The 27726-nt window shown below is 45.8% G+C and overlaps 3 protein-coding genes and 5 non-coding genes across 8 annotated transcripts in view; 7 read left to right on the top strand and 1 right to left on the bottom strand.

The window, feature by feature from the left end:
* The first annotated feature begins 78 nt into the window (after positions 1–78).
* On the top strand, positions 79–5058 carry Rpl4 (ribosomal protein L4). Its single transcript, XM_052188058.1, has 10 exons — positions 79–171; positions 1352–1523; positions 1709–1815; positions 2118–2256; positions 2635–2759; positions 3279–3408; positions 3653–3809; positions 4252–4335; positions 4429–4549; positions 4756–5058. The coding sequence occupies exons 1-10, from the start codon at positions 169–171 to the stop codon at positions 4981–4983; spliced, it is 1266 nt and encodes a 421-aa protein (XP_052044018.1). The 5' UTR covers positions 79–168; the 3' UTR covers positions 4984–5058.
* Positions 1563–1631, top strand: LOC127690280 (small nucleolar RNA SNORD18). The gene has a single exon (XR_007979010.1). It is a non-coding gene; the product is annotated as a small nucleolar RNA SNORD18 (small nucleolar RNA).
* On the top strand, positions 1951–2049 carry LOC127690281 (small nucleolar RNA SNORD16). Its single transcript, XR_007979011.1, has one exon. It is a non-coding gene; the product is annotated as a small nucleolar RNA SNORD16 (small nucleolar RNA).
* On the top strand, positions 2409–2479 carry LOC127690278 (small nucleolar RNA SNORD18). The gene has a single exon (XR_007979008.1). It is a non-coding gene; the product is annotated as a small nucleolar RNA SNORD18 (small nucleolar RNA).
* On the top strand, positions 3025–3123 carry LOC127690282 (small nucleolar RNA SNORD16). Its single transcript, XR_007979012.1, has one exon. It is a non-coding gene; the product is annotated as a small nucleolar RNA SNORD16 (small nucleolar RNA).
* Positions 3462–3532, top strand: LOC127690279 (small nucleolar RNA SNORD18). The gene has a single exon (XR_007979009.1). It is a non-coding gene; the product is annotated as a small nucleolar RNA SNORD18 (small nucleolar RNA).
* A 948-nt stretch (positions 5059–6006) lies between the features above and the next one.
* Snapc5 (small nuclear RNA activating complex polypeptide 5) lies at positions 6007–10028 on the top strand. Its single transcript, XM_052188061.1, has 3 exons — positions 6007–6149; positions 8029–8118; positions 9347–10028. The coding sequence occupies exons 1-3, from the start codon at positions 6060–6062 to the stop codon at positions 9464–9466; spliced, it is 300 nt and encodes a 99-aa protein (XP_052044021.1). The 5' UTR covers positions 6007–6059; the 3' UTR covers positions 9467–10028.
* Positions 10029–12617: 2589 nt separating this feature from the next.
* Map2k1 (mitogen-activated protein kinase kinase 1) overlaps positions 12618–27726 on the bottom strand; it is a 70818-nt gene continuing 55709 nt past the window's right edge. The window contains exons 6-11 of the mRNA XM_052188059.1: positions 22479–22603; positions 19842–20043; positions 18346–18410; positions 14647–14708; positions 14315–14360; positions 12618–13643 (exon numbers count right to left, since the gene is read on the bottom strand). Of these exons, the coding sequence (XP_052044019.1) occupies positions 13530–13643; positions 14315–14360; positions 14647–14708; positions 18346–18410; positions 19842–20043; positions 22479–22603 (614 nt within the window). The 3' untranslated portion in view covers positions 12618–13529. The remainder of the gene's footprint in view (positions 13644–14314; positions 14361–14646; positions 14709–18345; positions 18411–19841; positions 20044–22478; positions 22604–27726) is intronic.

Below are 27726 nucleotides of genomic sequence, written 5' to 3'. Positions count from 1 at the left end.
ATTTTTCAGTATAGCAGAAAGGTAGCTTGTGTGTCTAAGTTGTTCTTGATTAGAGGCAGGATGCGGAAGACGAGTGGAAGGATATATATAGAGTACAAGTGACAAGTCTTTCCTTTTCCTGTGGGAGCAGCCGGGAAGAGAGGAGCGTGGACTTCTCCTCTCCCCGTCATGGTGAGTGGAGGTCTTCTACTCTGGACTTTTCTCCTGGTTTCTGGGGCCTATGGCGGAGAGTGAAAGTGTAGATGTGAGATCTGCAGAGAGGAGACGAGGGAAAGGGCACCTAGCACCTCTCCTAGCCGGAGCTGAGTTGTGGGCGCTGCGGCAGCCATCTTAGAGGCAACGTGGGCCACAGCAGCAGCGCAGGGTGGATGACAGGAACTTGTGGGATTTTAGTTATAAGAAATCAAGGTTTCTGGAAGCCGACCTTTTTGGTGTTGGAAATTTGTCAGGGGTTCGGGGTCGGCCTATGGCAACTCAGCGTAGTCCTTGGCCGGACATGTGCGTTCAGACCAGAGGATTTGTATATCCCTCTTCAAAGAAAAGGGCTGAAAGAAATTTGCATTCATGTTTTCCAGAAAGATTGCCTATGCCTCTATGAAACAGTGCCGGGGAAAGCAGGTCTTGGCTAATTTACGTGATCTAGACGTTGGAGCCTTAAGACAGTTCACACATAGCAGTAGTTAGTATGTTTTTGTACAAACTATACTTTTTTTGCTTATCTGTGCTTTATTTAGTAGGTGGGTTAAGGTTGGTCTGACTACACTAAAATAGGATTTGGAGGCAGGTCTGAGATTCATCGTTAAATTGACTACATAGGTTGTCCTATTGTGTGATAACTTTGAGGGAGAAATGGTAGAGGAGATGGTCTGGAATCTGGAAGAGCACATGGGAGATAGGGCAGAGATCAGTGCACTCAGGTAAAGTATCAAAACCTTTCTGGGTTTGAGGAGGGGTCTGGAACATTGGGCAAATGAGCAGGTTAGCTTTGCTGAAGTTACATGGTCTCATTAAACTGTCTTCGAACATTGCTTTGATCATATTGCTTGTAAATTAAACTGCTTCTAAAGCGTGGCATGTATATAACTTCAGGCAGTGGCTCAGTCTTTTATTTCTTGAGAAATCAAGCTCTTGATATTTAAAGATGGGAAGAGTTTGCCTCCAATGTTAAGTACTCTTTGACTTTGCTCAAGTGAATCCATTATTACAACATGATACAGATTTGTTGGGGTGTTTTCTGTATTTCATGTGCTCGTTCTCCTGCGTCTGCCTTTCTGGTCCCCAGTTCTTCCCCAGGTAGTCCTATATCTGTTTGGTACTTTCTCTGTGTTTTACTTTTTTCATTCCTTCCAAGGCTTGTGCCCGTCCCCTCATATCCGTGTACTCTGAAAAGGGGGAGTCATCTGGCAAGAATGTCACTTTGCCAGCTGTGTTCAAAGCTCCCATTCGACCGGATATTGTGAACTTTGTTCACACCAACTTGAGGAAAAACAACAGACAGCCCTATGCCGTCAGTGAATTAGCAGGTACGTATTCATCGTGTATATTCTTGGGGGGCCCTTGGCAGTAAATGATGAGATTCCATTGGTCCGTGTTTCTGAACTACATGATTTTTCAATGGCTATTCTGATACTGCCTTTACTATGCATATACATAAGTCATTGGTTTGTTATGAGTTAGTACCTAAGCTTTCTGTTCTTGCCAATTTTAGGTCATCAAACGAGTGCTGAGTCTTGGGGTACTGGCAGAGCTGTGGCTCGAATTCCAAGAGTTCGAGGTGGTGGAACCCACCGATCTGGCCAGGGTGCCTTTGGAAATGTATCCTTGATTAGTGCTCTTGGCAGTTGACCAACTGGACATAAGGCTTGTATTAATACCAATTAATTTGAATCATGTTTAAAACTACTAGTGTCTCCAATAAATATCTCTAGGCAACAATCTGGAGATGTTGCTTGCAGTGATGTCGTAATTTGCGTCTTACTCTGTTCACAGCGACAGTTGCCTGCTGTCAGTAAGCTGGTTCAGAAGGTTGACGAATATTGTTACTGAGCAAGTAATAACCTTGTTAATTTTCTTTCTAAGTTTGAAAAGAAATGTTAAATTCTTGACAAAGAAAACAGATGTGTCGTGGGGGCCGCATGTTTGCACCAACCAAGACCTGGCGTCGTTGGCACCGCAGAGTGAATACAACCCAAAAGCGATATGCCATCTGTTCCGCCCTGGCTGCCTCAGCCTTACCAGCTTTGGTGATGTCTAAAGGTGTGATGTTTGATGATGTGACATTTAGTTTTAACTTGCACCTAAGTAAATTGCTTCTGTGAATTCTGTTTCTCTGCCTGCTAAAGCCACTTCTGCTTATATCCATATAGTAAGCCTTTGTGGCAACTGTCAAATCTTACCATGTTTAACTGTCAAAATGATGAAATTCCACATAATGGTCCGTGTTTCTGAAACACATGATATTAGTGGAAATTCTGATTTGATAGAGCTTGCATGAAGTTTATTTTGGGGTGTGGTGCAAACAGTTGAGACTTCTGCCATTGAAGGCAGAGACAGGATCTTTTCAGTTTGGTACAGTGTCTTGGGGTGGAGGAGAAGGTGAGAATTAGCTGTTAAATATTACATTGGTTTTGTTAGGTCATCGTATTGAGGAAGTCCCTGAGCTGCCCTTGGTGGTTGAAGATAAAGTTGAGGGTTACAAGAAGACCAAGGAGGCTGTTCAGCTGCTTAAGAAGCTTAAAGCTTGGAATGACATCAAAAAGGTAGGTTCACCGTTTACACTTCAGTCTATACTGTCAGATTTGGATTCAAAACATAAGTTGAGGTTTAATGGGTGGGTGGGCAGGCTTCAGTTTTTACTGGGTATTGATTATAGAAACTTCAAAGATCGGGTTGTTGGGTTGATCAAGGTCTCTATAGGTAACCTATTGTGTACGTGTAAATACTTCCTCATTTGTGTATGTCTAAAAAGATAGCTTGGAGGAGTCTTAGTTTTGCTTTTTTCTTGCTGAAAGGGCTTGATGTGTTTGCAGTGATGTTGTAATTTGCGTCTTACTCTGTTTTCAGTGACAGTTGCCTGCTGTCAGTAAGCTGAATCAGAAGGTTGACGAAAATTATTGCTGAGCAACTCATAACTTTGAGATCTGAGACATGAAATAGTAACAAAGTTGTGAGTTTCAGGGATAGAACAGCATTAGGCAGAGCTGAAAATTGCTTTGCCAAGATTGAGCCTATGGAAAGTGTATCTTTATCAGAATACTAAAGCTCCTCACTATATATAGGTCTACGCCTCTCAGAGAATGAGAGCTGGCAAGGGCAAAATGAGAAACCGAAGGCGGATCCAGCGCAGGGGACCCTGCATCATCTACAATGAAGATAATGGTATCATCAAGGCCTTCAGAAACATCCCTGGTAAATTCTTATACATGTTTTATCTGCCTATTCTGTGCAAGCTCACTCAGCTGTGGTTATGATGAAATTCCGCTTCATGGTCCGTGTTTCTGAAATAACATGATTTTGTGGAAGTTCTGATTCCTGCATGAGTGAGTTACACCCACCAAGATGGCTTGAGCTTTTAAGTTCTCAGTAAGCCATAGAAATTGTTTCTCTCCTGTTGAGTGCATACAGGTTTCCTGATTCTTCTTTCCCTTTAAAGGTATTACTCTGCTTAATGTAAGCAAGCTGAACATTTTGAAACTTGCTCCTGGTGGGCATGTGGGGCGTTTCTGCATTTGGACTGAAAGTGCTTTCCGGAAGTTGGATGAGCTGTATGGCACTTGGCGTAAGGCTGCATCCCTCAAGAGTAACTATAAGTGAGTTTTCCCATACTTACTACACGTCAGTGACTAATGTGTACATTTACATTTTCTTTTTAAAAGTTTTAATTATTATATGTAAGTACACTATAGCTGTCTTGAGACACACCAGAAGAAGACATCTGATCTCCCTGAGGGTGGTTGTGAGCCACCATGTGGTTGCTGGGATTTGATCTCTGTACCTTCTGAAGAGCAGTCAGTGCTCCTAACCACTGAGCTACCTCTCCAGCCCTACATTCTAGTTAAGTTCTGCACTCAGGGCTTTTTTGACATTTGCCATTGTTTGGAGTAATGTGTCTCACCTATGACTATTGAATGAAAATATAAAGGTTTATTCTGTATCTTGAGAGTTGAAACATTTAAGTTACATTTTTTAATGCCTTGTGTTCAGTTAGAAAATGAGAATTTGGACTTCTTAAGGGTGTTTTGTTCCTCCCAGCCTTCCTATGCACAAGATGCTGAACACAGACCTTAGCAGAATCTTGAAAAGCCCAGAGATCCAAAGAGCACTCCGAGCACCACGGTAAAGTTTTGAAACTTAAAATATAATACTTATACAACCTCTCTTGATTTATAATGGGATACATGTTGATTAATGAATTCTGCCCCTTAATAGCAAGAAGATTCATCGTAGAGTCTTGAAGAAGAATCCACTGAAGAACCTGAGAATCATGTTGAAGCTGAACCCTTATGCAAAGACTATGCGCAGGAATACCATTCTTCGCCAGGCCAGAAATGTAAGTCATAGTTTGTTATGCCAGCTTTTTTTTTTTTAATAAGATTTGTTTGCCCCCTTGCCCGAGACAGGCTCACTGAAGACCAGGGTGCCCTCCTCCACAGATAGAGGTCCTCTTGCTTCTACCTCCCCAAGTACTGTGGTAAAGGTGGGAACCACGATGCTCCCATTGACAATGAAACTCTCAATGTCTTGTTTTTGTTGCAGCACAAACTTCGGGTAAAAAAGCTGGAGGCAGCAGCTGCTGCACTGGCAGCCAAATCCGAGAAGACAGTAGCAGAGAAGGGGGCTGCAGACAAGAAGCCTGCAGTAGGCAAGAAAGGGAAGAAGCCTGTGGATGCCAAGAAGCTGAAGAAGCCTGCAGGGAAGAAGGTGGTTGCCAAGAAACCAGCAGAGAAGAAGCCTACCACAGAAGAAAAAAAGCCTGCTGCATAAACTATTAAAATTCGTTAAATGCCAGAGAGCAAATATTGACCGCCTATTTGAATAAATCAAAGATGCAGAGAGAAACTGTTGTGTGACTCTTGATTGTGGATGTTTCCAAGACCTTTTAAATTAACCTTTTGGCAAGAGGTACTTCATGTGCTTAGGTCATTGGGACTACAAACAAAATATTTTAGGCTGATTTGTTCCACACTGTAGTCTGCTACAAATTGAATCTGGGATAGTCTAACTTCCAGTGAAATCCATTCTACTCGTATTTAGTATCAATGTTTTAAGCATATCTGAGAAGCATGAGGATTAAATTAGGAACACCCAGGGGCCAAATCCTGTGAATATTGTGTAATTATAGTAGCCACTAGAGGGCATGATGGTAAAAGGAAATGGTGTGCCTGCCACAATTAGAGCTACTGTGTTCATGGGGGGTGTTTATAAGTCATTTTCTAAGTATAAATCCATCTAGTCATCTTCGAATTGCCATCACTGTTGCCTTGATTTGATCGAAATTACCAGCAGACACGATGAATGCAGACATTTTTGCCCAAAAACATGGGAGGTTTTTTTTTTTTTCTTTTTTTGAGACAGGGTTTCTCTGTGTAGTCATGGCTGTCCTGGAATTCACTCTGTAGACCAGGCTGGCCTCGAACTCAGAAATCCACCTGCCTCTGCCTCCCAAGTGCTGGGATTACAGGTGTGCGCCACCACACCCAGCTGGTAACAAGGGAGTTTCTTAAGCTTAGCATTCCTGTCCCTACTAAGCTTAAGTATTAGGTGGTATTTTGGTACCTGCCTGCAAAAGTAGCCTTTGCAAAGTATAAAGTGACTTAGAACTTTAAAAGTGCCGAGATGAATGCTGTTCTGAAGCTCAGTTTTACTGTGAAGGATTACCAAGGGATTTAAGAATCTTTGGGATTCCACTTTGTTCTAAGATCCCACTAGCAAGCTACTGGGCATTCAGCAAATGGCTGTAAGAAAGCATGCAAGCAGCCCAGTCCCTGATTTACATGGTCGGAAGTGACGTCATCACTGAGCGCCCAGTAGAAGGCAGCGGCCTAAAGCAGTGGAAGGGGATGTTGAGTCGGCTGCAGGAGCTCCGCAAGGAGGAGGAGACCCTACTACGTCTAAAAGCAGCCCTGCATGACCAACTCAACCGCCTCAAGGTGAGCGTGCAGCCCTCCAGCTCTAACCCCTCATGAGCGTCCGGCGAGCGCGGCGGTAGAGCTCCGGTCCACTAGGTGTTCAGCAGGTTTAGCTCCTAAGCCCTCATCCGCCCCGACCCAACCCGCCAGCTCACGCCTCAGCAGCTGACTAATGTTATCTGCTCTAGAAAGGGCTTTAGTGTTGTCAAGCTAGTATTGAATCTCAGATCCACCTGCGGTGTGAATGAGGTCTTGGAAAGAAAGTTGTCTCCTAGAGTTTCCAGTAACCCATCTGGGAACAGATAATGACTCCGATGCCGGTTTAGGGCCGCCTTGAGTAAGTCCCAGACATAGGGGTAATATGGTAATTTGGTCCTTGTGAAATGATCGTGGTAAATTCTGCTCAGAACTCATGGGCAAGATCTTTTTTTTTTTAAAGATGTATTTATTGATTATTATATGTAAGTACACTGTAGCTGTCTTTAGACACACCAGAAGAGGGCATTCGATCTCATTACAGATGGTTGTGAGCCACCATGTGGTTGCTGGGATTTGAACTCAGGACCTTTGGGAGAGCAGTTGAAGGGAGTTGGGACTTTTCAGAATCCATAGTTGAGGCAGCAAGCAGACTAGAGCCAGGGCATGCTGGACAAGCTTGAAGCAAGGTTGTGGTTGAGCCATTCCACAAACAGACCAGCCATAAAAGATAAGGGGCATGCCTGGGAAAACTCCTTTGGGTCAGACACTATCTGGACTGGAGTCTCCTGTCTCCTGTCCTTGGATGCAGTTTAAAATGACCTTCCTGCTAACAAAAATAAACCGCCCTCCTACATTGCTGAGGGCCCGATCTGCACGTATGCCAAAAAAACCCACCCTGCGCGCCAGAATCCCCCGCCAATGTTTGAATCAGCAAATCATGTGTAACCGCGCCAACCAACCCCCTTAATTTTCCTATATAAACCCCTAACTTTTGAGCCTCAGAGTCGACTCCTCTATCTCCTGTGTGAGATACGTGTTGATCCAGAGCTCTGATAATAAACTACCTCATGCGTTTGCATCAAGTCGGTCTCTCGTGTTTCCTTGGGTGTACGCTATCCCGAGAATGGAGTGGGGGTTTCCCCAAAAGGAGGTCCTACACAGTCAATGCTCTGAACCGCTGAGCCATCTCTCCAGCCCATGGGCAAAATCTTTAAATGTAAGTGACATGAGGATTAGAGAACCCCTTTATAAACTGAACTTGGATACTTGCATAAAAAACGATTTGCAGCTTTTCTCGGGGTATTTATAAACGGCCCACACTTTTTTGTAACAGTACCTCTTACAAGCACCTAATCATTGTGTGTTGAAGATGACTTCCCAAATGCAGGTACCCTGGTGCTCCAGGAAATGTGCATTTTTTAATCCTCTGCCTTCACTTTCTCATTAATGAGTAGACAAGCGCAAACTTAGGATATCCGTCTAAGTCTGTGAAACCAGCTGTCTCCTGGGGTGACAGTGAGGGAGGGGGAGAAGTGAACTCTCCTATGTAACCCAGGCATGCCTTGAACCTAGTGTGTAGCTCAGGTTAGCTTTAAACTAATGACCCCCTTGCCTCCTATTTGTCTATGGCACATGACTTTAATCCCAGCACATTGGAAGCAGAGGCATGTAGTTATCAGTAAATTCAAGGCCAACTTGGTCTATTTATCAAGTTATAGGACAGCCAGGTTTACAAAGTAAGATCCCATCTTAGGGAAAGAAAAAGATGGGGAGGTAAAGCTCCCCCGCCCTCCTAGAGCGGTTTAGGGATTATAAGCAGGTCTTTCTCATGATGCCAACCTATATGGCATCTACTGGAATTCACTCACTATGGTAACCCAGCAGAATACTCAGTGAAATGTCTTTGACTTTTCTTTTCTAGGTTGAAGAATTAGCCCTTCAATCAATGATTAATTCTCGAGGAAGGACTGAGACACTGTCTTCTCAGCCTGCATCTGAACAGTTATGTGATGTAAGTTTAGTCAAGACAGACTTCCAGATAGAGTGTAGAGTCCCATTGTGTCCTAGCTCCTCAGGCAAGCAAATGCTGTATGACACATTTTACCAAGTCCAAAGGACCCTGGGATGTACCATTCAAATATTTGGGGGCATGGGCAAATTTACTGTGCATTGAACCTAGAACTTCATACAAGGTAAGCATGCACCCTACCAGAAAGCTGCGTCTCCAGCCCCTCATAATTTATAGTTCAGTCATTAGCTAATCTGCATTAATCATCCAGTCAATAGCTTGTCTTTTATACTTTTGTCAAATTTAGGCAGCCTCTATTCTTCTAGTGTACACCAATATGCCCAGCCTACCCAGATCTCAAATTGCTCCATCCTTTCCAGTTACTCAGATCAACCCCAAGAAACTAGCAGGTTGTTATGGTAGGTGGCGGGGTGTTTTGAAGCGGTATCTTCTGCACCCAGGCTAGCATTCTTACGGTCTTCCCTCTGCCTGGATTATAGACATGTGCACTCATGTCGTTTAGAAACTCTGCTCCCTTTAGGAATGTCATGGTTGCTGCTCTGTGAGTGTGACTTCCAGTACAAAGCAGGCTAAGGATGAGGCACAGGTATTACCCTACTCACGCTTACCAACTGCCTTCCACAAAGCCAATACATTCTCCCTAAATATACCATGTTTTGAGAATTCTTTATAGGCTATGTAGTCTACACAGTTACTTTGTTGATCGTGGTTTAGGTCATTTAACATTTTGGTTAACATGAAGCATTCTTACCCCTTTTCAATAATGGGAGAAACCAGAAACAGGAAAGTGTTCTTTCAGTCATAAAAATATGAACCTAAAATTAAACTATAACTTTAAAGATATTTTTATAAGTGTGGGTATGAATGCATGTTAGTGTCCATGGAAGTATCAGATACCCTAGAGTTGGGGCTTGTGAGCTCTGGATATTAGGATTCAAACTTGGATCTTTTTGGAAAAGAAACAAGTACTCTGTTTGTTTTGCTTTTTCTAGACAGGGTTTCTTTGTGTAGCCCTGGCTGTCCTGAAACTCATTTTGTAGACCAGGCTGGCCTCGAACTCATGGGGATCCACCTACTTCTGTCTCCTGAGTGCTGGGATTAGAGGTGTACACCATAATCACTTTGCATGCAACAAGTACTTTAACTGCTAATCATTTCTCCAACCTGTTTTGAGGCTATACAATAATCCTAATGCTGTTATTTTACACAGATGTCACTACATGTAGACAACGAAGCGTCAATCAATCAGACCACACTGAAGCTGAGCACAAGGAGCCCGATGGAGGAGGAAGAGGAGGAGGAGGAGGAGGAGGAGGAATCTGATTCGTAAAGGGGGCACAAGGGTAGGCTTAGTTATACAAACTAAATCTCTTCAAAGAGGTCTATGTGAAAGATATACTTTTGAATGGAAGAGGCTCAGTCGATAAAGTATGAAAGGTCAAATATGAAGACCTGAGTTTGGAACCCCAGAACTGTGTAAAATCATAGGCAGAGTGTCACATGCCTGTAACCCAAGCACCGGGGATAGGAAGACCAACAGACCCTGAAGTACCTTGGTCAGCCCGTCTAGGCAAACCAGTGAGTTTTGATTCACTTGGAGACTTGTCTGAAAAGAATAGTTGTAATGGGCATAGAGGCCCAGCACACATGGAAAGGGTTTAAATAGCAAGCTGCAAAAAGAAAAGTTTTGTTTTTTTTCTGCTGAGATATATAAATCAGTTCCATTTCACTACCGGAGGAATGGGGAAAAGTAGATAACATTATGTAAAAGATCATAGTAAGATAACAAAGTTTTAGCTAACTCTGGCATTTACATACCTGCAATCTCAGGCTTTGGGATGCTCTAGCAAGAGTGATTGCCATCCGCTGTGAAGCCACCCTGGACTATAACCGAAATAAAACACAATGCAAGGTCTTATCATGGGTTAATCACCATCCTGTTAGGCTAAGTGAGATCAGCTAGTCACTCTATTCCAACTCTTTCTGAAGAAGGCAAACACTATACAAACTGACCTAATTTCAGTCATTAGCAGGGGCAGTAACATGGAACATGACAAGGGAGGCAGAGGCAGGATGTCAGGCCAGTTTGATGGTCCACACAGCACGTTCCAGGACAGCTAGGACTACATAGAACCTGTCTTAGAAAATTAATACAGAAAAAGCTATAGCAGCCTCCGGTCATCAGCACAATCTTAACACACACCAAATACATCGTATACACCCCCATGCTGACAGCTCCCTACACAACACAGTATGTATACTGGTTTTGTGTAAGATGTTCTCCTAAAGAAGAAACCAAGGAATATTGATGAGATGGTCTTTTTGCGTGTGCATATATGTATATGTGTGGACACGTGTACCACTATGTGCATATGGAGGCCAGAGGAAGTTGGTTCCTCTTCCACCATGTGAGTTCCAAGGATTGTACTTAGGTTGTCGTGCTTGGCAACAAGCCCAAAGAACCACATCACCTACACATGGCTGCTGCTAGTGTTTTAAGGCTCTACTTGGCTTGTGTCTGAGCGTGTGTAGATCCATGTGTATAGAAAGCTTAATCTCAAAGCCGGGATTACAAATATTCCTGGGGTACCTAGCTTCTAGTGTGCTGGTATCCAAACTGTTCCTTATAATTGCACAACAGTACTCTTACGAATAAGAATATTCCTGGGCTCTGCATCTTGTTTTTCTGTCTTGACAGCCACCTCAAAGGATGACAAGGTCATCACTGAGAATACCTCTCTCTTCTGGAAGGTGTAGTTAATTGTAATAGTAAAACCATTTCCTAGCATAATATAGCAGACTGACCAGACCAGGATGGAGGCTCTCACACCAGCAAGGACCTCTTGAGAGCATGGCTGGAACTGCAGGCAGGCCCTGCTGTATGAAATAAGGAGTGCTTTATGAGAAATAGCTTATGATTTTGCTCAGACAGGTTCCCAACACCACTGTGCTAGTTAGGTTTATGTCAGCTTGACAGAGTCATCTGAGAAAAGGAATCCTCAACTGAGAAACTGCCTCTTGTAAGATGGGGCTTTAGGCAAGCCTCTAGGGCATTTTCTTCTTGTGGGTGCTGCACTAACCAATAAGCAGCATCCTCTGCTGCCTTTTGCAGCAGCTTCTGGTGTGGCTCTGAGTGCTTGCCTTGGCTTACTTCAGTACCCTGTGACTCAAGATATGTAAGCCAAGTAACCCTTTCCTCCCAAAGCTGCTTTGGTCATGGTGTTTTGTCACAGCAATAGAAACTCTAAGATACCCACCTACGGTTTTTCCCTTGTGTAGAGACCATTCACAGGTCCTAGGAAGGTGGTAGGAGTCACTGTTAAAGTTGGCCCATGAGAAGAGTTGGTACAACGACTGAAGTTGAGGAGACCCATTAGCACACTGCATAGATCTGATGAGTGTGTGTGCTTTGTTTGCCTTGTTTTTGGTTTTTGTTTGAGACAAGGTCTCTCTACACACCCCTGTCTGTCCTATATAGATCAGGCCAGCCTCAGTCTCAGATCCACCCAATACTGCCTCCCAAGTATTGAAATAAAAGTTGAGTATGTTCTTGCTAATGGTATTTTTGGCTAGTTTTTGCCAACACAAGCTAGAGTAGTTTCAGAAGGAACTTCAATTGGGAAACTGTCCACATCAGATTGGCCTGTGGGCAAGCTTGTGCATTTCCTTAAATGACTGACATGAGAGGTGGGCCCAGCTTCCTGTGAGCAGTGTTGCACTGGCAGTATAAGAAAGGTTCTGCAAACAGGGTTCCACTGTGGCCTCCTGCTTGTTTCTGTCTCTAGTTTCTTCTTGTTCCCTGGATGATGGACTGAGTACAAGCTGTAAATTGAAATAAGCCCCTTCCTCTCTGCTTCTGGTCAGAGTGTTCATATCAGCAACAGAAATCCTCATAAGACAGTATAATAATATTTTCCCCTACCTCAGTTTCTGGCTAAATCATCCTTAGAATTCACTGCTGTGAAGACACAACATGACCATGGCAACTCTTTTTTTGGATTTGTTTTTTTCGGAGACATGGTTTCTCTGTGTAGCCCTGGCAGTCCTGGAGCTCACTCTGTAGACAGGCTGGCCTTGAACTCAGAAATCCACCTGCCTCTGCCTTCCAGAGTGCTGGGATTACAGTCGTGTGCCACCACTGCCCAGCCCATGGCAACTCTTAGAAAACACTTTGGGGCTAGCTTACAGTTTTAGAGGTTTAGTCCATTATCATGGTGGGAAGCATGGCATTTAAACATGGTGCTAAGGGAGCCAAGAGTCCCGCATCTTGATCTAGAGGCTGTGATCTACTCTGGGTAGAGCCTGGGCATCTGAGAGACCTCAAGGTGTACCCCCACAGTGGCACACTTTTTCCCACAAGTGCCACTCCCTATGGGCCAAGCATTCAAACACATGAATCTATGGGGCATACCTAGTTAAACCAGCACAATCATTTCATTTCCTGTCTAGAGAAATTGAAAGGCGTGCCACAAAAGCAGAAATCTTTTTTGTTCTTTTTATTTTAACTCGATAGTATTTTTATTAGAATAAGAGATTAGATTTGATAAACATCTTGATTAAAGTGGTTAAAAGGGTTTCATACAATTTGTAGGCACTATACACGTTGTTTACAATAGCATTGGTACTTAGACTAGAAGAAAGATAGAACTCTTAATACATTGATGCTTTAATCCATTTGTGACATTCAAAATAACCACCAATTTAGAAACACTAATTCAAACTCAGAGACATACACCACTAAGTATCCCACACAGTATATTTAAAAATAAATATAGAAATACAACCAGAAGTCTAAAAATCACCACAGTAGACAGACTGAAGCCCCAGCTATCATGGCAGTGATGGGCTCTGGTTAGATTTTTTTGATGGTAATTGCTGAGTTCTATACCAAAAGCAGAAAAGGAAAAGACCATGATGCACAAGTTCTGATGCTCATCTCGGTAGCAGCGAAGCATGCTTTCCATGCATGCACTGCCTGGGAAGGATCTCACGAGGCTCCCTCTCAGACTGAGGTCACCAGCAAGAGTGAAGTACCAAGGGTCCGAGAATCCTGACAATACAGGCAGCCAGCTAGTGAGTCACGATGAACAGCAGTGCAAACATCAGTAAGAACAACCACCCAGGTCACTAGGGTTTCACTGTAGTTCAGCCTGGCATGTGTTTGATGAACAGACAAACAGCCCCAAGCACAAAGCCAATCCACTTAGAGGAAAACCACAGTGATAAAGACAATGATATTAACAATGACACAAGTATGATTTGGCACATGCTGTGTTCTTCATCTTTTGTCACAGATGAGATGCACGTCTGAACATAGACAAGCATGGGAGAGGCCGGAAAGCAACATGGCATGCCACTGGGCAGAGAATTCCTCTTTGCTGCTTCCTAAAGGCTCAGATGCTGGCAGCATGGGTTGGTGTGCTGGGCTGGTTAAGCCCAATGGTGGAGCAGAGCCAGCCTGCGAAGTCTACCTCCTCGGCATCAGATCTTTTGATAAAAACATGTACCTGTGTAGGACACAAGGAAAGGAAATTTTGTTAAAAATGACCAGAAAGAGCCAGGCAGTGGTGGCGCACACCTTTAATCCCAGCACTGGGGAGGCAGAAGCAGGTGGATTTCTGAGTTCCAGGCCAGCTTTGTCTACAGAATGAGTTCCAGGACAGCCAGGGCAACACAGAGAAACCCTGTCTTGAAAAAAAAAGACTAGGAAGGAAAGGTGAGGTGGCCTGAGAACACTCAGAAGATGCCTCTAGTGCTCACCCTTGTGTAGCAAGTAGGCCAGCTGTAGCCTAAAGACTCTCCTCTGCCACACATATGAGCTGTGAGGCCCTGGGGCCACTTCTTAGAAGGAACACTACACTCACGGACACAGAGCATGGAGTTGTCTGGATCTTATAGTATCACATGCGTGCATCACTGCCCTCAAAGTAGAACCAGTTGGAGAGGAACTCAGGATACTGGATATGTGAGGTGAACCAGTCAGAACTGGGGGGAAAGGGCCTGCCCTTCAGGAAAGGTATGGGCTGGCCCCTCCCTGACTATATCCCAGGTGCCCCTGTAACTCACAGGAGGACAGAGGAGACTGACGCCTGGCACTGTGAAGCCCCAAACTGGACAGAGTGAGTGGAGAAGGGCAGAAAAATGGCTCAGATGAATAAACAGGCTGTGCAAGACTCACCATGAGCTGCTTCAGATCTGCTCTCTCTGCAGGGTTCTTTATTAAGCTGAAGAGAAAATAAATAGTTAGGAGTACTACTTCTCAAACTACTTATATCCTCTTATGAAGGCTGAGGGCCAGTACCTGAGCCTTGCACATCCCCCACTATAGGCACACCATCATTACATCTAAACATGCAAAAGTCTTGCTGAGTTAAAAGTCAGAAAGCAACAGGGTGGTCCCTGAAGTTCAAGTCCCAGCATCACAAGGGCAGCAGCCAGGGTTAATCAAGAGAAGATCGGGGGATGCTGGCGGGGGGGAGGGGGGGGTCTTAGAACATGGCACAAACTTACCATTTATTCACAAAATCTTGAAAGTCCAGACTGAATACTCCACTGGGCAGTTTTGGAGGAGGCTGCAAACATGTCAACATGTGAGACACTCTTGATTCCGGCTCCATCACCTCCCCGTCACACCCACCATGCCTCGGACCTCTGCTGCCCTCACCAGGCAAGTGGCCTTGGGAACTCCTCCTGGCTCACCTTGTTGGTAGAATTCAAGTATTCTACAACTCTGACAGAACAAACCATGTTCCCCTCAGCCAGTTCACTTTCCTACAGAAGGCTGTGTTTTAGCTCTGGAACCTGAGTGTAGGTACTCGGATTTAGAGTAAGTGTGGGGTAGTGCCTAGAAGTGCCAACAGCAGAATCCCCAGGGATGCCCAAACCAGGAGGCACCGCTTAGGCCTGACAGTACCACAGACTCCACAAAACCCCCTTTCTGAACCCTGGAAGAGTCAAAGAATAATAAAGCATTAGCTGATGGGCTGAGTGTGGATGCACTGCCCATGTGCAGCACGGGGTCCTGACAGTACCTCTAGGAAGTTTCTCGGTTTACGTGACCTGCACCAGGAGCTTTCTTGGAAGGAGCAGCACTGGAGATGTACCCAAGATGTTGCTGCTCTAAAGAAATACCAGCCCAGCCGGGCGGCGGTGGCGCACACCTGTAATCCTGGCACTCTGGGAGGCAGAGGCAGGCGGATTTCTGAGTTCAAGGCCAGTCTGGTCTACAGAGTGAGTTCCAGGACAGCCAGGGCTACACAGAGAAACCCTGTCTCAAAAAAACCAAATCCAAAAAAAAAAAAAAAAGAAAAAGAAATACCAGTCTAAGCATTCCAGAGGCAGAAGTAGAAGATCTCTGAGTTGGGTGGTGCCTGCTTCTAGTCCCAGCACTTGAGGAGGCTGAGGCATTTGGGACTACGCCAGGCTACATGAGACCCTATCTAAAACAAATGGAACAAGCACTAGTTCTGCAGGAATTTCTCAGTTCAGTGGTGGAGCTTCCACAGCATGCATGAGGCAGCACTACAGAAACAACTAAATACAAGCCCCTTACTAAAAAGCCCAGCAAGCCCTGTCACCCTGAAGGCTTAGTTAATTTGAGGTCAACTGCAACCCAGATTCTGTAGAACAATGGCCCAATCCTGTAGGACAACCCCACCCTGCAAACTGTCCCAGCTGCTGAGAAGGTCGTGTGGAATATTCAAGAGAAAACCGCTGGCTTCCAGAAGTCCAGTATCTGTTCCTTCTGAGCAGGAGGGGGCAGGCAAGAAAGGCCTGGGTGCTAGCAAAGGCTCTTAGCGTCAGGGGGTGAAAAGAGGCAGGTGAAAGAACGCACTGGGGAAAAGAGGCGAGCCCATCCTGGAGCCTCAGTTTCCTCACCTATGGAAAGTGGGCAAAGACAGTTTTGCCCCCCTCAGCTGACTTTAAGAACAGAATGAGATCATTGTGAGCACTTGTGGGCCAAGCAGTGTGCAGAGTTGCACAGGTGGTCCAGGCAGGCTCCCTCACGACCTCCCACCCAGAGCCATATATATAGGTTTCAATGGGCAGAGGACAGATGGCCCACGCTGCACTGATGAACCATGCCTGCACTGCTCTGCAGCTCCATGATGGACAGAAAAGCACTCACTGATTTATACCCTCTGTGGTGACCAGGATATTCTGTTAGGTTTGTGACAAACAATAGGCCTACTTGTGCTTTTAAGGGTCTGTTTTCAGAGGAGGATACAAGAAGGTTGCCTATAACGGTTTGAAGTCAAGCATGGGTGATGGCCTGATCTGAGCTCAGTGCTGCCTCTGAGACACGTCAGCACTCACCCCTTCTCAACTGCCGAGGCTGCCCCTGCTGCAGGGCAGAATGCTGGCCCAGTGGGCTTCTTCTCCAGTCGCTCTGCTGCCCAGCCTACGCTTAAGCAAAGACTGGGGCAAGTCTCATCCTTCCTTAATGTAAACTTATTTATACATAATCTCACAAGTGGTCTGGTTCTTCATATTAAAACCAGCCGAGAGTTTGAAATTTTTTAATTAAAAAGATTTTTCTTGGGGCTGGAGAGATGGCTCAGCGGTTAAGAGCAATGGCTGCTCTTCTGAAGGTCCTGAGTTCAAATCCCAACAGCCACATGGTTGGCTCACAACCATCCATAACAAGATCTGAGGCCCTCTTCTGGAGTGTCTGAAGATAGCTACAGTGTACTTACATATAATAATAAATAAATCTTTTAAAAAATATATTTTTCTCGAAACACCCCTCCCCCTTACTCTGAAACTGTCTCATTCTACAGTGCAGGCTAGCCTAAAATTCATGGAATTCTCCCTTGGCCTCTCGGGCGTTGGAATTATACAAAGTAATCCAAAACTAATTTGCTGCTTTCACAGATTTGATACTGGATATTCCTCATCTCTAAAGTCACAGCCTTTTTTTTTTTTTTTTGGATTTGGATTTTTTTTTTGAGACAGGGTTTCTCTGTGTAGCCCTGGCTGTCCTGGAACTCACCCTGTAGACCAGGCTGTCCTCAAACTTAGAAAACCGCCTGCCTCTGCCTCCCAGAGTGCTGGGATTACAGGCGTGCGCCACCACCGCCCAGCTAAGTCACAGCCTTTTAACAGCACATAAAATAATCCAAGTCTGTATGCTGCAGTTCTCCACTCACTAGCCCACCCCACTCCCACTCCATCGTGGAGACTAGGGGCTCCTGTGCATCCATCTTTGGTTCATCCTCCTTACTCTGCCTCACACCTCCTGTGCTCAGAAGTTTGTACATGCACTAGGCAGCCTAGTAAATGAAGACAGGCGAGCATCAGTGGGTGAATGGGAGGCTCCTGACCTTGGGAAAAGGAGGGACTCTGAGCTGACAACTGCAAGAGCAAAGCTCAGGCACCCTGAGAGCCACACCATGTAACAATTCAACCGTAGAGGGTGGCAGGTTTCCCTCCCTCCCACCTCCCTTCCTGAGACAGGGATCTTACTATGTAGTGCAGGCCTGCCTCAGGCTCGGAACTCTGCAGTCTCGATCTAAGGACTGGGATTACAGGTGTGCATCAACACACTTATAACTAGTGGGTTTTTTTCTTCTTGTTTTTCCTTTTCATTATTTTTTTTTCTTCCCCCACTTTACTTTCTGTAGAGGGTTTTTTTCCCCCCCCCAAATGTTTGTCTACACACCACATACATGCATTGCCCATAGAGGAGGGGGTCAGACTCCTTGGATCTGGAGTGACAGATGGTTATGAACTGTCGTATGACTGCTGGGAATTGAACCCAGGTTCTCTGCAAGAGTAGCCACTATACTTAACCACTAAGCTATCTCACCAGCCCAAAACTACTTACTTTTTTGTTTTGCTTTTTCCCCCAGACAGGGTTTCTCTGTGTAGCATATCTGTCCTGAAATTCACTCTGTAGACCAGGCTGGCCTTGAACTCAGAGATCCACCTGCCTCTGCCTCCCAAGTGCTGGGATTAAAGGTATGTGCCACCTTCTTTTACCTTTTTTTAAAAATTATTTATATGAATATTGTAGCTGTCTTCAGACACACCAGAACAGGGCATCAGATCTCATTACAGATGGTTGTGAGCCACCATGTGGTTGCTGGGAATTGAACTCAGGACCTCTGGAAGAACAGTCAGTGCTCTTAACCAATGAGCCAGCTCTCCACTTGCTTTCTTACACAGAGTAAATAAACACCAAGGCCAAGGAAACCTGGCAGCACTTACCTCATTGACAATGTAATCCAACAACTCAAAAATTGCCATGGGAGGTCGGCTGTCCATTCCATATGCTGCAGATTTATAAAGAAGAAAAAGAAAACACTATAGATACAGACAAGAGGCTACTTGTCAATATGAATCAAAGGATCGAGCATGGATCCTGGACCATTGAAATCCACTTTGTACAAGGCCTAAACATGGAGGGGATCCAGAAGGCCAGGCTATGAGTCTGGACTCAGTGTCATCCTAGATGTGTGACCTCAGGCAAACTGACTAACTACTGAATCAAAGTGCAGAGCTTTGGGAAGAGAACCAAATGGCAAATCTTCCCTTCTTTACATTTACAGAGCAGTCAGTAACATTACAACTAAATGAATGCAGGCCTATATTTGTGCTTGGCCTTTATGCATTGTATAGGTAGAGTCCACAACCTCCCAATGCTAGGCAGGCTCTACCACTAAGCCGCACTTAGTTGAACTTGTTTTTAATTCTCCCTGAGCATGAATTTCTTCCTTTCCTACCCTAAGACCACAAGCAAGCCCCTCCTATGGTTGGTTATCAATACTGGTGCCTCTCCCTTCTTACACACACATTCAGCCACATTGGTTTTATCAGGATAAAGACCAGGTATCCCTGGTCTGATGGAAGCAGAAGTCACATAAAACTGAGAAGGCTAGCCAGGTGTGGTAGAACAGGTATTAACTACAGTACTCAGGAGGCAAAGGCAGGGAGAAAATTCTGGGAGTCAGGCAAGGCTGGCCTCAACACAGAATTCTCATCACTGTAAAGTTACATGGTGCCTGAAAATAAATAAATAAATACCCCTCCAAAAAAAATAATAAAAGGGAAAAGGCTGTGAAGGAACACTGCCAAGTGCCAGGCATCAGTGTATCAGAAGCATGTACTACAGCAAGGCTTAAGCTTAGCAGACAGACTGGCCACTTCTTACAAGTCTATGTGGCATTGGCAAGGAAAGTATTCTGTGCCTCAGTTTCTTCTTCTCTAAAGCAGAGATGATAGCAGTGCTCATTAGCAAACTGCTTTCAAAACTAGAACATGCTAAGTGGATCCATGGGGACGGGAAGGGAATAGATCAGTGGTTGCCAGGGATGGGCTGGGGGAAGGTGCGAGTAACTAGTAATGGGCAAAGATGCTCTGGCGTGATGAAAATGTTCTAGAAAGAGATTGTGGTGGTGATGGCTGTACAACAGAGAAGTATATACTACAAACCACTTAACTATAATGTATACTTTTAACATAGAGATTTTATGTTATGTGAATCTTGTAATTTAAAAAGCAAACTAATATTGGTAAATTCTAAGCATGGTACCTGGATCACAGCCAAGTATTCAACAAACAGTGGGTACTGCTGGCAGGAATTATAGTTTCCTACACCCAGCCAAGTATCCAGCCTGATACCCAGAGACGAGTATCTACATGGAAGTCCCTAACAGTAAGGGACCACCCCCACAGTCCTCCCTGGAGGACAGCAAGTCACTCACAGCTGAGGGGCCTTCCAGGGGTCCTTGGCCTGGGTGGAGTTTCGGCTTCGTCTCCTTCCACATGGCATCCAAACAGCAGCTCCAGCTCCTTGGCATCAGGAGGAGGAATGGGGTATCTCCCAACTGCCATCTCCACCAGAGAGAGCCCCATGCTCCAGATGTCCGACTGCACAGAGTAGTGAGTCCCCTGGAGTCTCTCGGGCTATGAGAGAGACAGATGGTTAGTTCTTGCCCTAGGGAGGCCCCTGGGTGGCTTCGCTGCCTTTACCTTTGCATGTTCTTTATCTGATTCCTCACACAGTTAAGAGTTCCTCTGGCTTCTTGAATGTAGTCTCCTTTTATTCCAGCTCTGACTTCTCCTCACTGTTCCAGGACCCTGTCTCAGCTGGCAGCATCTGCAGAGTCTGGCCCCTGACCTTCACACATAAGTAGCCTGCCTCAAACACACATGAGAGGCTTATCATGAGTTCCAACTCTGAGACTTATGCACTATGGGGATACTGAACCTCAGATTCCCTATATAAAATGGGTTTTTTTTTTTCGAGACAGGGTTTCTCTGTGTAGCCCTGGCTGTCCTGGAGCTCACTCTATAGACCAGGCTGGCCTCGAACTCAGAAATCCGCCTGCCTCTCCCTCCCAGAGTGCTGGGATTACAGGCGTGTACCACCACCGCCTGGCTAGGGAATTTTTATGTACAGAAATCACTGCTGCTAACTGGTAACAGTGATAACAAAATTTCCATTCTACTTTCCAGTATCACAGCAGGAACCAAGTGAAAGGCAAACCTTTAGACATGGCAGAACTCTACACAATCATGTGCTGACCAAGGACAAGCAGCAGGGAGGAAACAACACAGTCTGACTGCATACTGAGCACTAGTTTATCAGACATTTATTTCACGAACCCTATAAAAACTTTCACTGTGATTATAGTGAATTTATTTAGACACTAACTAGTTTCTCCCATGAACTTTTCCACCAACTCTAATATGGACTACTTTAAAACTGACCATATAACCAACAAAAACCCAGCCATGAAATCATGGATCAGTAAGTTCCAAGGCCTAATGAACGTGAGAACTGGAAATTGTGTGGCACCAGGTGCAAGCTGCTCAGTCTCCCCATCTTCAGAAGAGATCAGCAAAGAGCAGAACTCCCCTGTAGCCAGTGGAGTTTGGGAGGAGGGGAGAGTATATGTGCATTAGAACTTCCCTATAGATACTAAACCGGGGGTGTGAGGTAAGGGTGTTGTGATACTGACAGTAGCTTGAGTGACAGTGGAAGTTGAGACCAGCGGGGAGCAATGGGGAGCTGGCCATAACCCCTACATAAGCAGTAGGGGCTGCTGGCTTCCTAGCTCTAGCTATTCTCACCTCCTGCATAGGAACCATTATCTGAACGGATGGGATGGACTGAGACCCTAAGGATGTGACAACTCTTTGACTGCATGAAACACTCTGGGTCTTAGGCCTATCCTTACCATCTGGACCTGCACTTTTCCCTTGGTTGTATAAAAACTACCCTTACTCTCATCCTCCCGTGCACTGCCTCTGAAGCACTTCCCACAGATTTCCACCTTTCCCTGCTACACTTAGAAATGGACTATCCAGCTGGGCAGTGATGGTGCATGCCTTTAATCCCAGCACTTGGGAGGCAGAGGCAGGCGGATTTCTGAGTTCCAGGCTAGCCTGGTCTACAGTGTGAGTTCCAGGATAGCTAGGGCTATACAGAGAAACCTTGTCTCGAAAATAAAAGAAAAGAGAAGAGAAAAGAAAAGAGAAAAGAGAAAAGAAAAGGAAAAGAAAAGAAAAGAAAAAAGAAAAGGAAGGAAGGAAGGAGAGAAAGGGAGGGAGGGAGGGAGGGAGGGACTAGCCAAAGACCCTCTCTCATTCAGTCCACCCCACATCACCACATCAGCCACTCACCAACATTCCTAACACCCTTAATGTGCCAGATCCCTGCATGCCAGACCCTAGGAAAGATACTTGGGCTAAAGCTTATGGTGCAAGAAAGGTAAGGACTCCATGATAACAGGACCATGGGCAATGGGACGGCTATATGCAGGAATCAGGTGACAGTGGGAGCCAGGACAGCTGGGCTCTAGAGAGAAGACTACCAAAGACAGGATGTTGGCTGAGCTAGAGTAGACTCTAAGCAGGACCTGAATGCCAGGCAGGTAACCGATCCGCAGACATTCAGTAAACAGGGAGGACAGAGGCAGAATGGAGGAAAGGGTTTCAAACATATTCTCTAGGCAGGGCACTAGAGGATAAAAGGACCAGCAGTAAGCCAGGTGGGGTGCCGTCATGTCCAAGTATCTTGGGTTTGAGGGTACGACAATCAAGTAAGATGGCAGATATATTCTCAAGTCTCTTCAGAAAGGAAGCCAGACTCTGGAGCTAGGACAGCACATCTCTTGAGGTTGTCTCAGAGCCCGAGACCCCAATTACATGTGAACATTTGTGAGAGGAAGACACTTGCTCTCCCCTAGAGGCCCACTGTCATTCACCCCCATTTCTCAATCCCTATCCATCACCATACAGTGCAGACTTAGGGCTCCATGGTCCCTAATATGTGGCTGCTGGTGCTAAGAATGAAGTCTGCAGAAACACTGGAGAGAGGGAACTGTAGTTCATACCGACATGTAGGACCTCGTGCCCACGAAGGAGTTGGCCATGGAGTCAATTAGCTGCCCGCTGACCCCAAAATCACAGAGTTTGATCTCCCCTCGTGAGTTCACTAGAATGTTGGAAGGCTTGACATCTGTGAAGAAGAGAAAACAAGAAATGAGAGACAATGCAGAGTGGTTGGGGAGGGAAAGGATCCAGCTCTCTAGACCACACCACATGCCGCAATCCAGGCAATCCTTGACTTGCAAACTCCAAAGGCGAGTAGATGTCTATTCTCTGAGGACTCAGACCTGGAGTCCCCTATCATCACCAGTCAAAACGTCTGGAGCAGGGCACATTGGTTTTTGGGAGGCAAAGGCAGGTAGACCTTTGAATTCAAGGTTAGTCTGGTCTACAGAGCTAGTTCCCAGGGGTACATAGAGAAACTCTGTTTCAACAGACCAAAAGAAGAAAGAGGAGGAGGAAGGAGGAGAATTCATAGGCTATTCAGGTATCTCTACTAGCAAGATACAGTGTCACTACTAAGAAGATTAAGAAGGAATGTAGACTTCCTCAGCTTCTAGTATTGGAATCACAAACCCAGCTATGTTATTTACTCTTTTTAAAAGTTTCTCGAGGCCAGGCGGTGGTGGCGCACGCCTGTAATCCCAGCACTCTGGGAGGCAGAGGCAGGCGGATTTCTGAGTTCGAGGCCAGCCTGGTCTACAGAGTGAGTTCCAGGACAACCAGGACTATACAGAGAAACCCTGTCTGGAAAAAATCGAAAAAACCAAAAAAATAAAGTTCTTTGAGATAGTTTTCAAAACTACTTTATAGTCCTAACTGTCCTGGAACTTACTCTGTAGACCAGAATGGCCTCAAACTCAGAGACCCACTTGCTTCTACCTCCTGAGTGCTGGGATTAAAGGCATGCATCAGCACTGCCTGGCTTACTTGCTTCTTCTTAAAGATTCTAAAAATCTTCCCAAGATTGGGGGCAGAGGAGAGACAGCCCTCTAATTTTCCAGTGAGCCCTTCCCCTGAGCTGGCTAGCCAATATCATCTTCAGCATCATTACACACTAGCTCTAGCAAGGCAAGAAGAGTTCAAATCTTACCTTGGTAAATCCCAAGCTAACACAAACCCTGCTGAATGTGCATATCTACACTCAGCACCACAGTGTGACCTTTCCAAGACCCTGCCCTCGCTATTGCTCCCAAGCACTGGAGTTGGATCCAGGTCTAGCATCTTTATGGCGTCAGAAACCTCTCTACAACTCAGCCTCCTACAGAGACCCTCAGAGATCATTTAGGCACTGGAAGAAACCTTAAACGTATCAGGTTCCTCCTCAACTTCCAATACAGAGCTAAGGGTCCAGGGTTTATTCAAGGTCACAGGGCAAAAACTGCCCTCTGTCTAGCATCCTATGACCACACTCCTCAGCAGTCTTGCCTACTTGTTACTGAGCACCTGCCTCAAACTGGTACCCTGCAATACCACAGAAAGAGCAGTGGCATACTGCCAAGTTCCCTGTAGCATCCAGTACACATGATATTGGTGTTAGGAGATAAATCAACCAATGACACAGCCAAGTGACAGCAGAGTAAAGAAGCTCTGTGCAGGTGTGAGGGCACACCTGCGTGGTCTTCTACTGGAGAACTACTTTAACACTAGGGAGGTGACAGGGGCCAGCTGTTCTTTCTCTAACAGCTTACAGAGTGCAGAACAGAGTGCAGGAAGAACCAAGGGTATGCTGCGCCTATAGGGCTGGTAGGGCAGCACACGGGAGGCCCTCTGACATGAGCCTTCTCCCCAAGGCCCCTCACTCACCCATCCCAAATGTTTCCCATGGCCTTTCAGGTGTGACCTGAAGCAAGAGAGGAGCACTGGCTGGAGCCCTACCACCCACGCTACCTGTACTTCCCAGCAAGTCCTGGCTTCTCTGACCAGGGTGGTTCACATCACAGAGAGACCTTATCCACACAGAGTACACACATGCCATCCCCAGAGGTGGCTGCCCTAACCTCAGCTCAGAGCACCCCCTCCACGATGGCTGCATTCTTTGGCATTGCTTTCTCTTCCTCCAGGCTGCAGCTGCTGCTCTCTGAGGCTGAGCTGCTTCTACCCGTTTTTTTTTGCATCTGATTTCTATTCACATGGCAAGCAGGCATCTGCACTTGAGCTTACATAACCCTGCTCTCCCTTATGTGCTTCTGAACTCCAGCTTCAGCCTCCTAGACCCACCCATCTGCAGAGATTACTGGGGCTGAAGAACATGAGAGGCTTTACCCTTGAGGCCTTGAGAGCCAGACATACTGCATGAAGGCCTCCTAGTGACCAGGAACCCTAGTGCAGTAGAGTATGCTGTCAGAGTACCAGGCAGAACATGCTCCTCACCCTACCCCACCTGGTTGACCTAGACAGCTCTTCTGGCAGGAGGAAGTGTGAGGTATTGAACAAAGCCAGAATTAAGTCATTTCCTAATCTTAAAGGGCACTTTGGTATAGCTTCCCAAAGCTGCCAGCGACTCCCCACACTCTTCCTCTCCCCGGATCCCCACCCTCTATCTTGTACACAGACACCTAGAACTTCTCCAGGATAGCCCTATACACAAACGGCCATGGCTCCCATCTGCATTGAAACAAAGTCCAAACAAAGCCCCCTTTCCTGGCTCTGCAAATTTTCCAGTGTTTCTTATCTCTCTATCTCCCTCATGCTAATCCAGGCTGGCCAGCCACTAACCTTCCGAGTGTGTTATTTTTTTTTTTAAGATTTATTTATTTTATGTATATGAGTATACTGTAGCTGTACAGATGGTAGTGAGCCATCGTGTGGCTGCTGGGAATTGAACTCAGGACCTCTGTTTGCTCCGGCTGTAAGTACTACTGTCTGTCTTCAGACAGGCCACAAGAGGGTGTCAGATCTCATTATGGATGGTTGTGAGCAACCATGTGGTTGCTGGGATTTGACCTCAGAACGTCTGGAAGAGCACACAGTGCTCTTAACTGCTGAGCCATCTCTCCAGCCCCCAGTGTGTTAGTAAGTCCTGCCTCCTCACCTCTCTCTGCTGCATCTGAAATGACTTCCTGTCCACCAGCCCTCCAGTGTCCACTTCTGGTATCCAGAGCCTCTGAGTCCCCTTCCCAACATGGGAGATTTACCTAAGCTTTTTCCCACTCTGTCCCAGCAGAAGCCTCAAAGGTGAGTCACAGGAGAGGCCCAGTACTTCTCAACAGTTTATCTAAGTCACTAGTTCTCTCCCAACCCTTCAGGGCCAGGTGGTGGTAAGCCAAGCAGTATTCTGTGTGAAGTAACCACTGGGCCCCAAGTTGCTAGGAAGTCCATAGGATACTGAACAGTACTCCCTCTCCTGCCCCATCTGGCCAATTCTCTTTAGCAATGGGGAATAGCTTTAAAAAACAAACAAACAAACAAACAAACAAACAAACAGATCAAGGAGTAGGGCAAAGGGTTCAGCTCAGAGAAAGTGCTTTATCTAGCACCAAAAAGGAAAACAAACAACCAACAACAAAAGTTTTATGTAAAACTAACTGGATAAAGTATTCTTTTTTGACACCAAAATAACCACTGTTCAAAGCACATAATGGCAAGTTGAACCTCTAAACACTTCCTACCTGCTAAAACAAGATCTACATAAGATGCTTTGGGGGCCTTTTGTTTATGCTACAAGAATTCTTTCACTACACAGTGATCAAAAGGGCAGTCGTGGCCTACAAGGCTGTGATTGCAGAGGGATAGTGTACACGGGTATGACATGATGGCACCCAAAGGGTTGGTGTCACCCACCTGACAGCAGCCGCTTAGCTGGCAAGCCTGGCAAGGCTGGCATGTGGTTGACAGAGGTAGTGAAGCCCTCTAAGGGATTCGTTTGCTCTATGGCTCCTTTATTATTTTTTTCTTGGGGGGGGGGGGCGGGTCGTTCAGCTGCATTGCTTGAGATGTAACTTAATGAGCTGGGCATGGAGGAAGAGAGAAGGGCCAGAGAGAGGTGTGGGTGAAGCCCAGGGAGTGGGGAGAGAATGGAAGGAAGAAGGAAGAGCCCTGGACAGGAGCAAGCAGAGGGACAGACAGATGCTAGACAGGCTCACTTGTGATGACAGCTGTGTCCAAAAGCGACAGGACCTTAGATAATAAGAACTGAAATTTCTGTTTTGAAGGCAAATGAGCTATTGTATTTACTATTACTTACTTATTTTTTAAGACATGGTCTCATGAAGCCAGGCTGGTTTAATTTTCCTATGTAGCCGAGGATGATCTTGAACTTCTGATCCTCTTGCCTGGGGCCAGGATTAAGGATGTGGGCCAACACACCAGGTTTAAGCAGTGTTGGTGATAAATCTAGGCAAACATTACCAACTGAGCTACATTTTTAATCCCTAAGGAGAGTTTTAAAAATTAGCAACTTTATATTTCAAATGACCTGACCTCCTTCCCAGCATGCTTAGTAGAGCCTTCAGCCCTCCCTCCGATGGAGGATGGCAGAGGAGTGAACTCAGAGGAGCGGACTCAGAGGAGCCTACTCCTGCCCTCATGGAAGCCCATAGCTTCCCCTGGCTACCCAGAACCTCAGAGAGCTGAGCAGCAGAGATTTAAAAGAAAAAACAAACAAAACTCCATGAACTCCAAAGCCTTCAACTAGCCATTACTTGTAAATGTAATTTTTTCCCACCTAAACTTTCCTTAGAGTGCTGATAAAAGGCTCCAGCTTCACCCCATGTTCCACTTCCTGAGAAACAATGGATGTAGCTGGGACACTTAAGGACAGCTAGGGCAGGCTAGGAGTTGGGGCCAGCCAAAACTGAAGGCCCAGATCTGTTGAACACTCTCCCTTTGCTCCTCCCAGTAGCAGATGAAAACCACAGCTCTGTCACAACAGCAGGGCAACCTAAGAGTAAAGTCAGGGATTTGAATTCCAGATTCCTAATGGAGTGCTCTTATCAAACTAGAGAGCCCTGACTACAGAGCTCACAAGCCACCTGGGTCATGCCTTGAGGCTTGGTAAAGCCATTAGCAAGCTGTAGTTGGCTGTGGCAGTGAGCCTTTCAGGCAACCAATCTGCCTTGGGACTGGCTGAAATCCTGGAAATCCAGCTGTGAGAGAAACCCTACCTTCTCAGGTTAACACGCGCTGCTTCTGCAGCTCCAGCACATTAACCAATCCAGACTCAACTGTAAGAGGCCCTCAAGGTGTCCTACACCTGGTGGAAGCTAAATTCAAGCAGCAGGCAGAGCCCTGGAGGAAACACCGTGACTATTT

Source organism: Apodemus sylvaticus, chromosome 7 (assembly GCF_947179515.1).
Source record: "Apodemus sylvaticus chromosome 7, mApoSyl1.1, whole genome shotgun sequence".
Taxonomy (NCBI): domain Eukaryota; kingdom Metazoa; phylum Chordata; class Mammalia; order Rodentia; family Muridae; genus Apodemus; species Apodemus sylvaticus.
This window is presented reverse-complemented; position numbering and strand designations above follow the sequence as displayed.

Coding starts and splice junctions, on each gene's coding strand:
- Snapc5 (XM_052188061.1), top strand. CDS start 6,060: ATGTTGAGTCGGCTGCAGGAGCTCCGCAAGGAGGAGGAGACCCTACTA. Junction 6,150..8,028: donor ACCAACTCAACCGCCTCAAG/GTGAGCGTGCAG, acceptor TTTCTTTTCTAG/GTTGAAGAATTAGCCCTTCA. Junction 8,119..9,346: donor CATCTGAACAGTTATGTGAT/GTAAGTTTAGTC, acceptor TATTTTACACAG/ATGTCACTACATGTAGACAA.
- Rpl4 (XM_052188058.1), top strand. Junction 1,816..2,117: donor GCCAGGGTGCCTTTGGAAAT/GTATCCTTGATT, acceptor CAAAGAAAACAG/ATGTGTCGTGGGGGCCGCAT. Junction 4,336..4,428: donor AGAGCACTCCGAGCACCACG/GTAAAGTTTTGA, acceptor GCCCCTTAATAG/CAAGAAGATTCATCGTAGAG.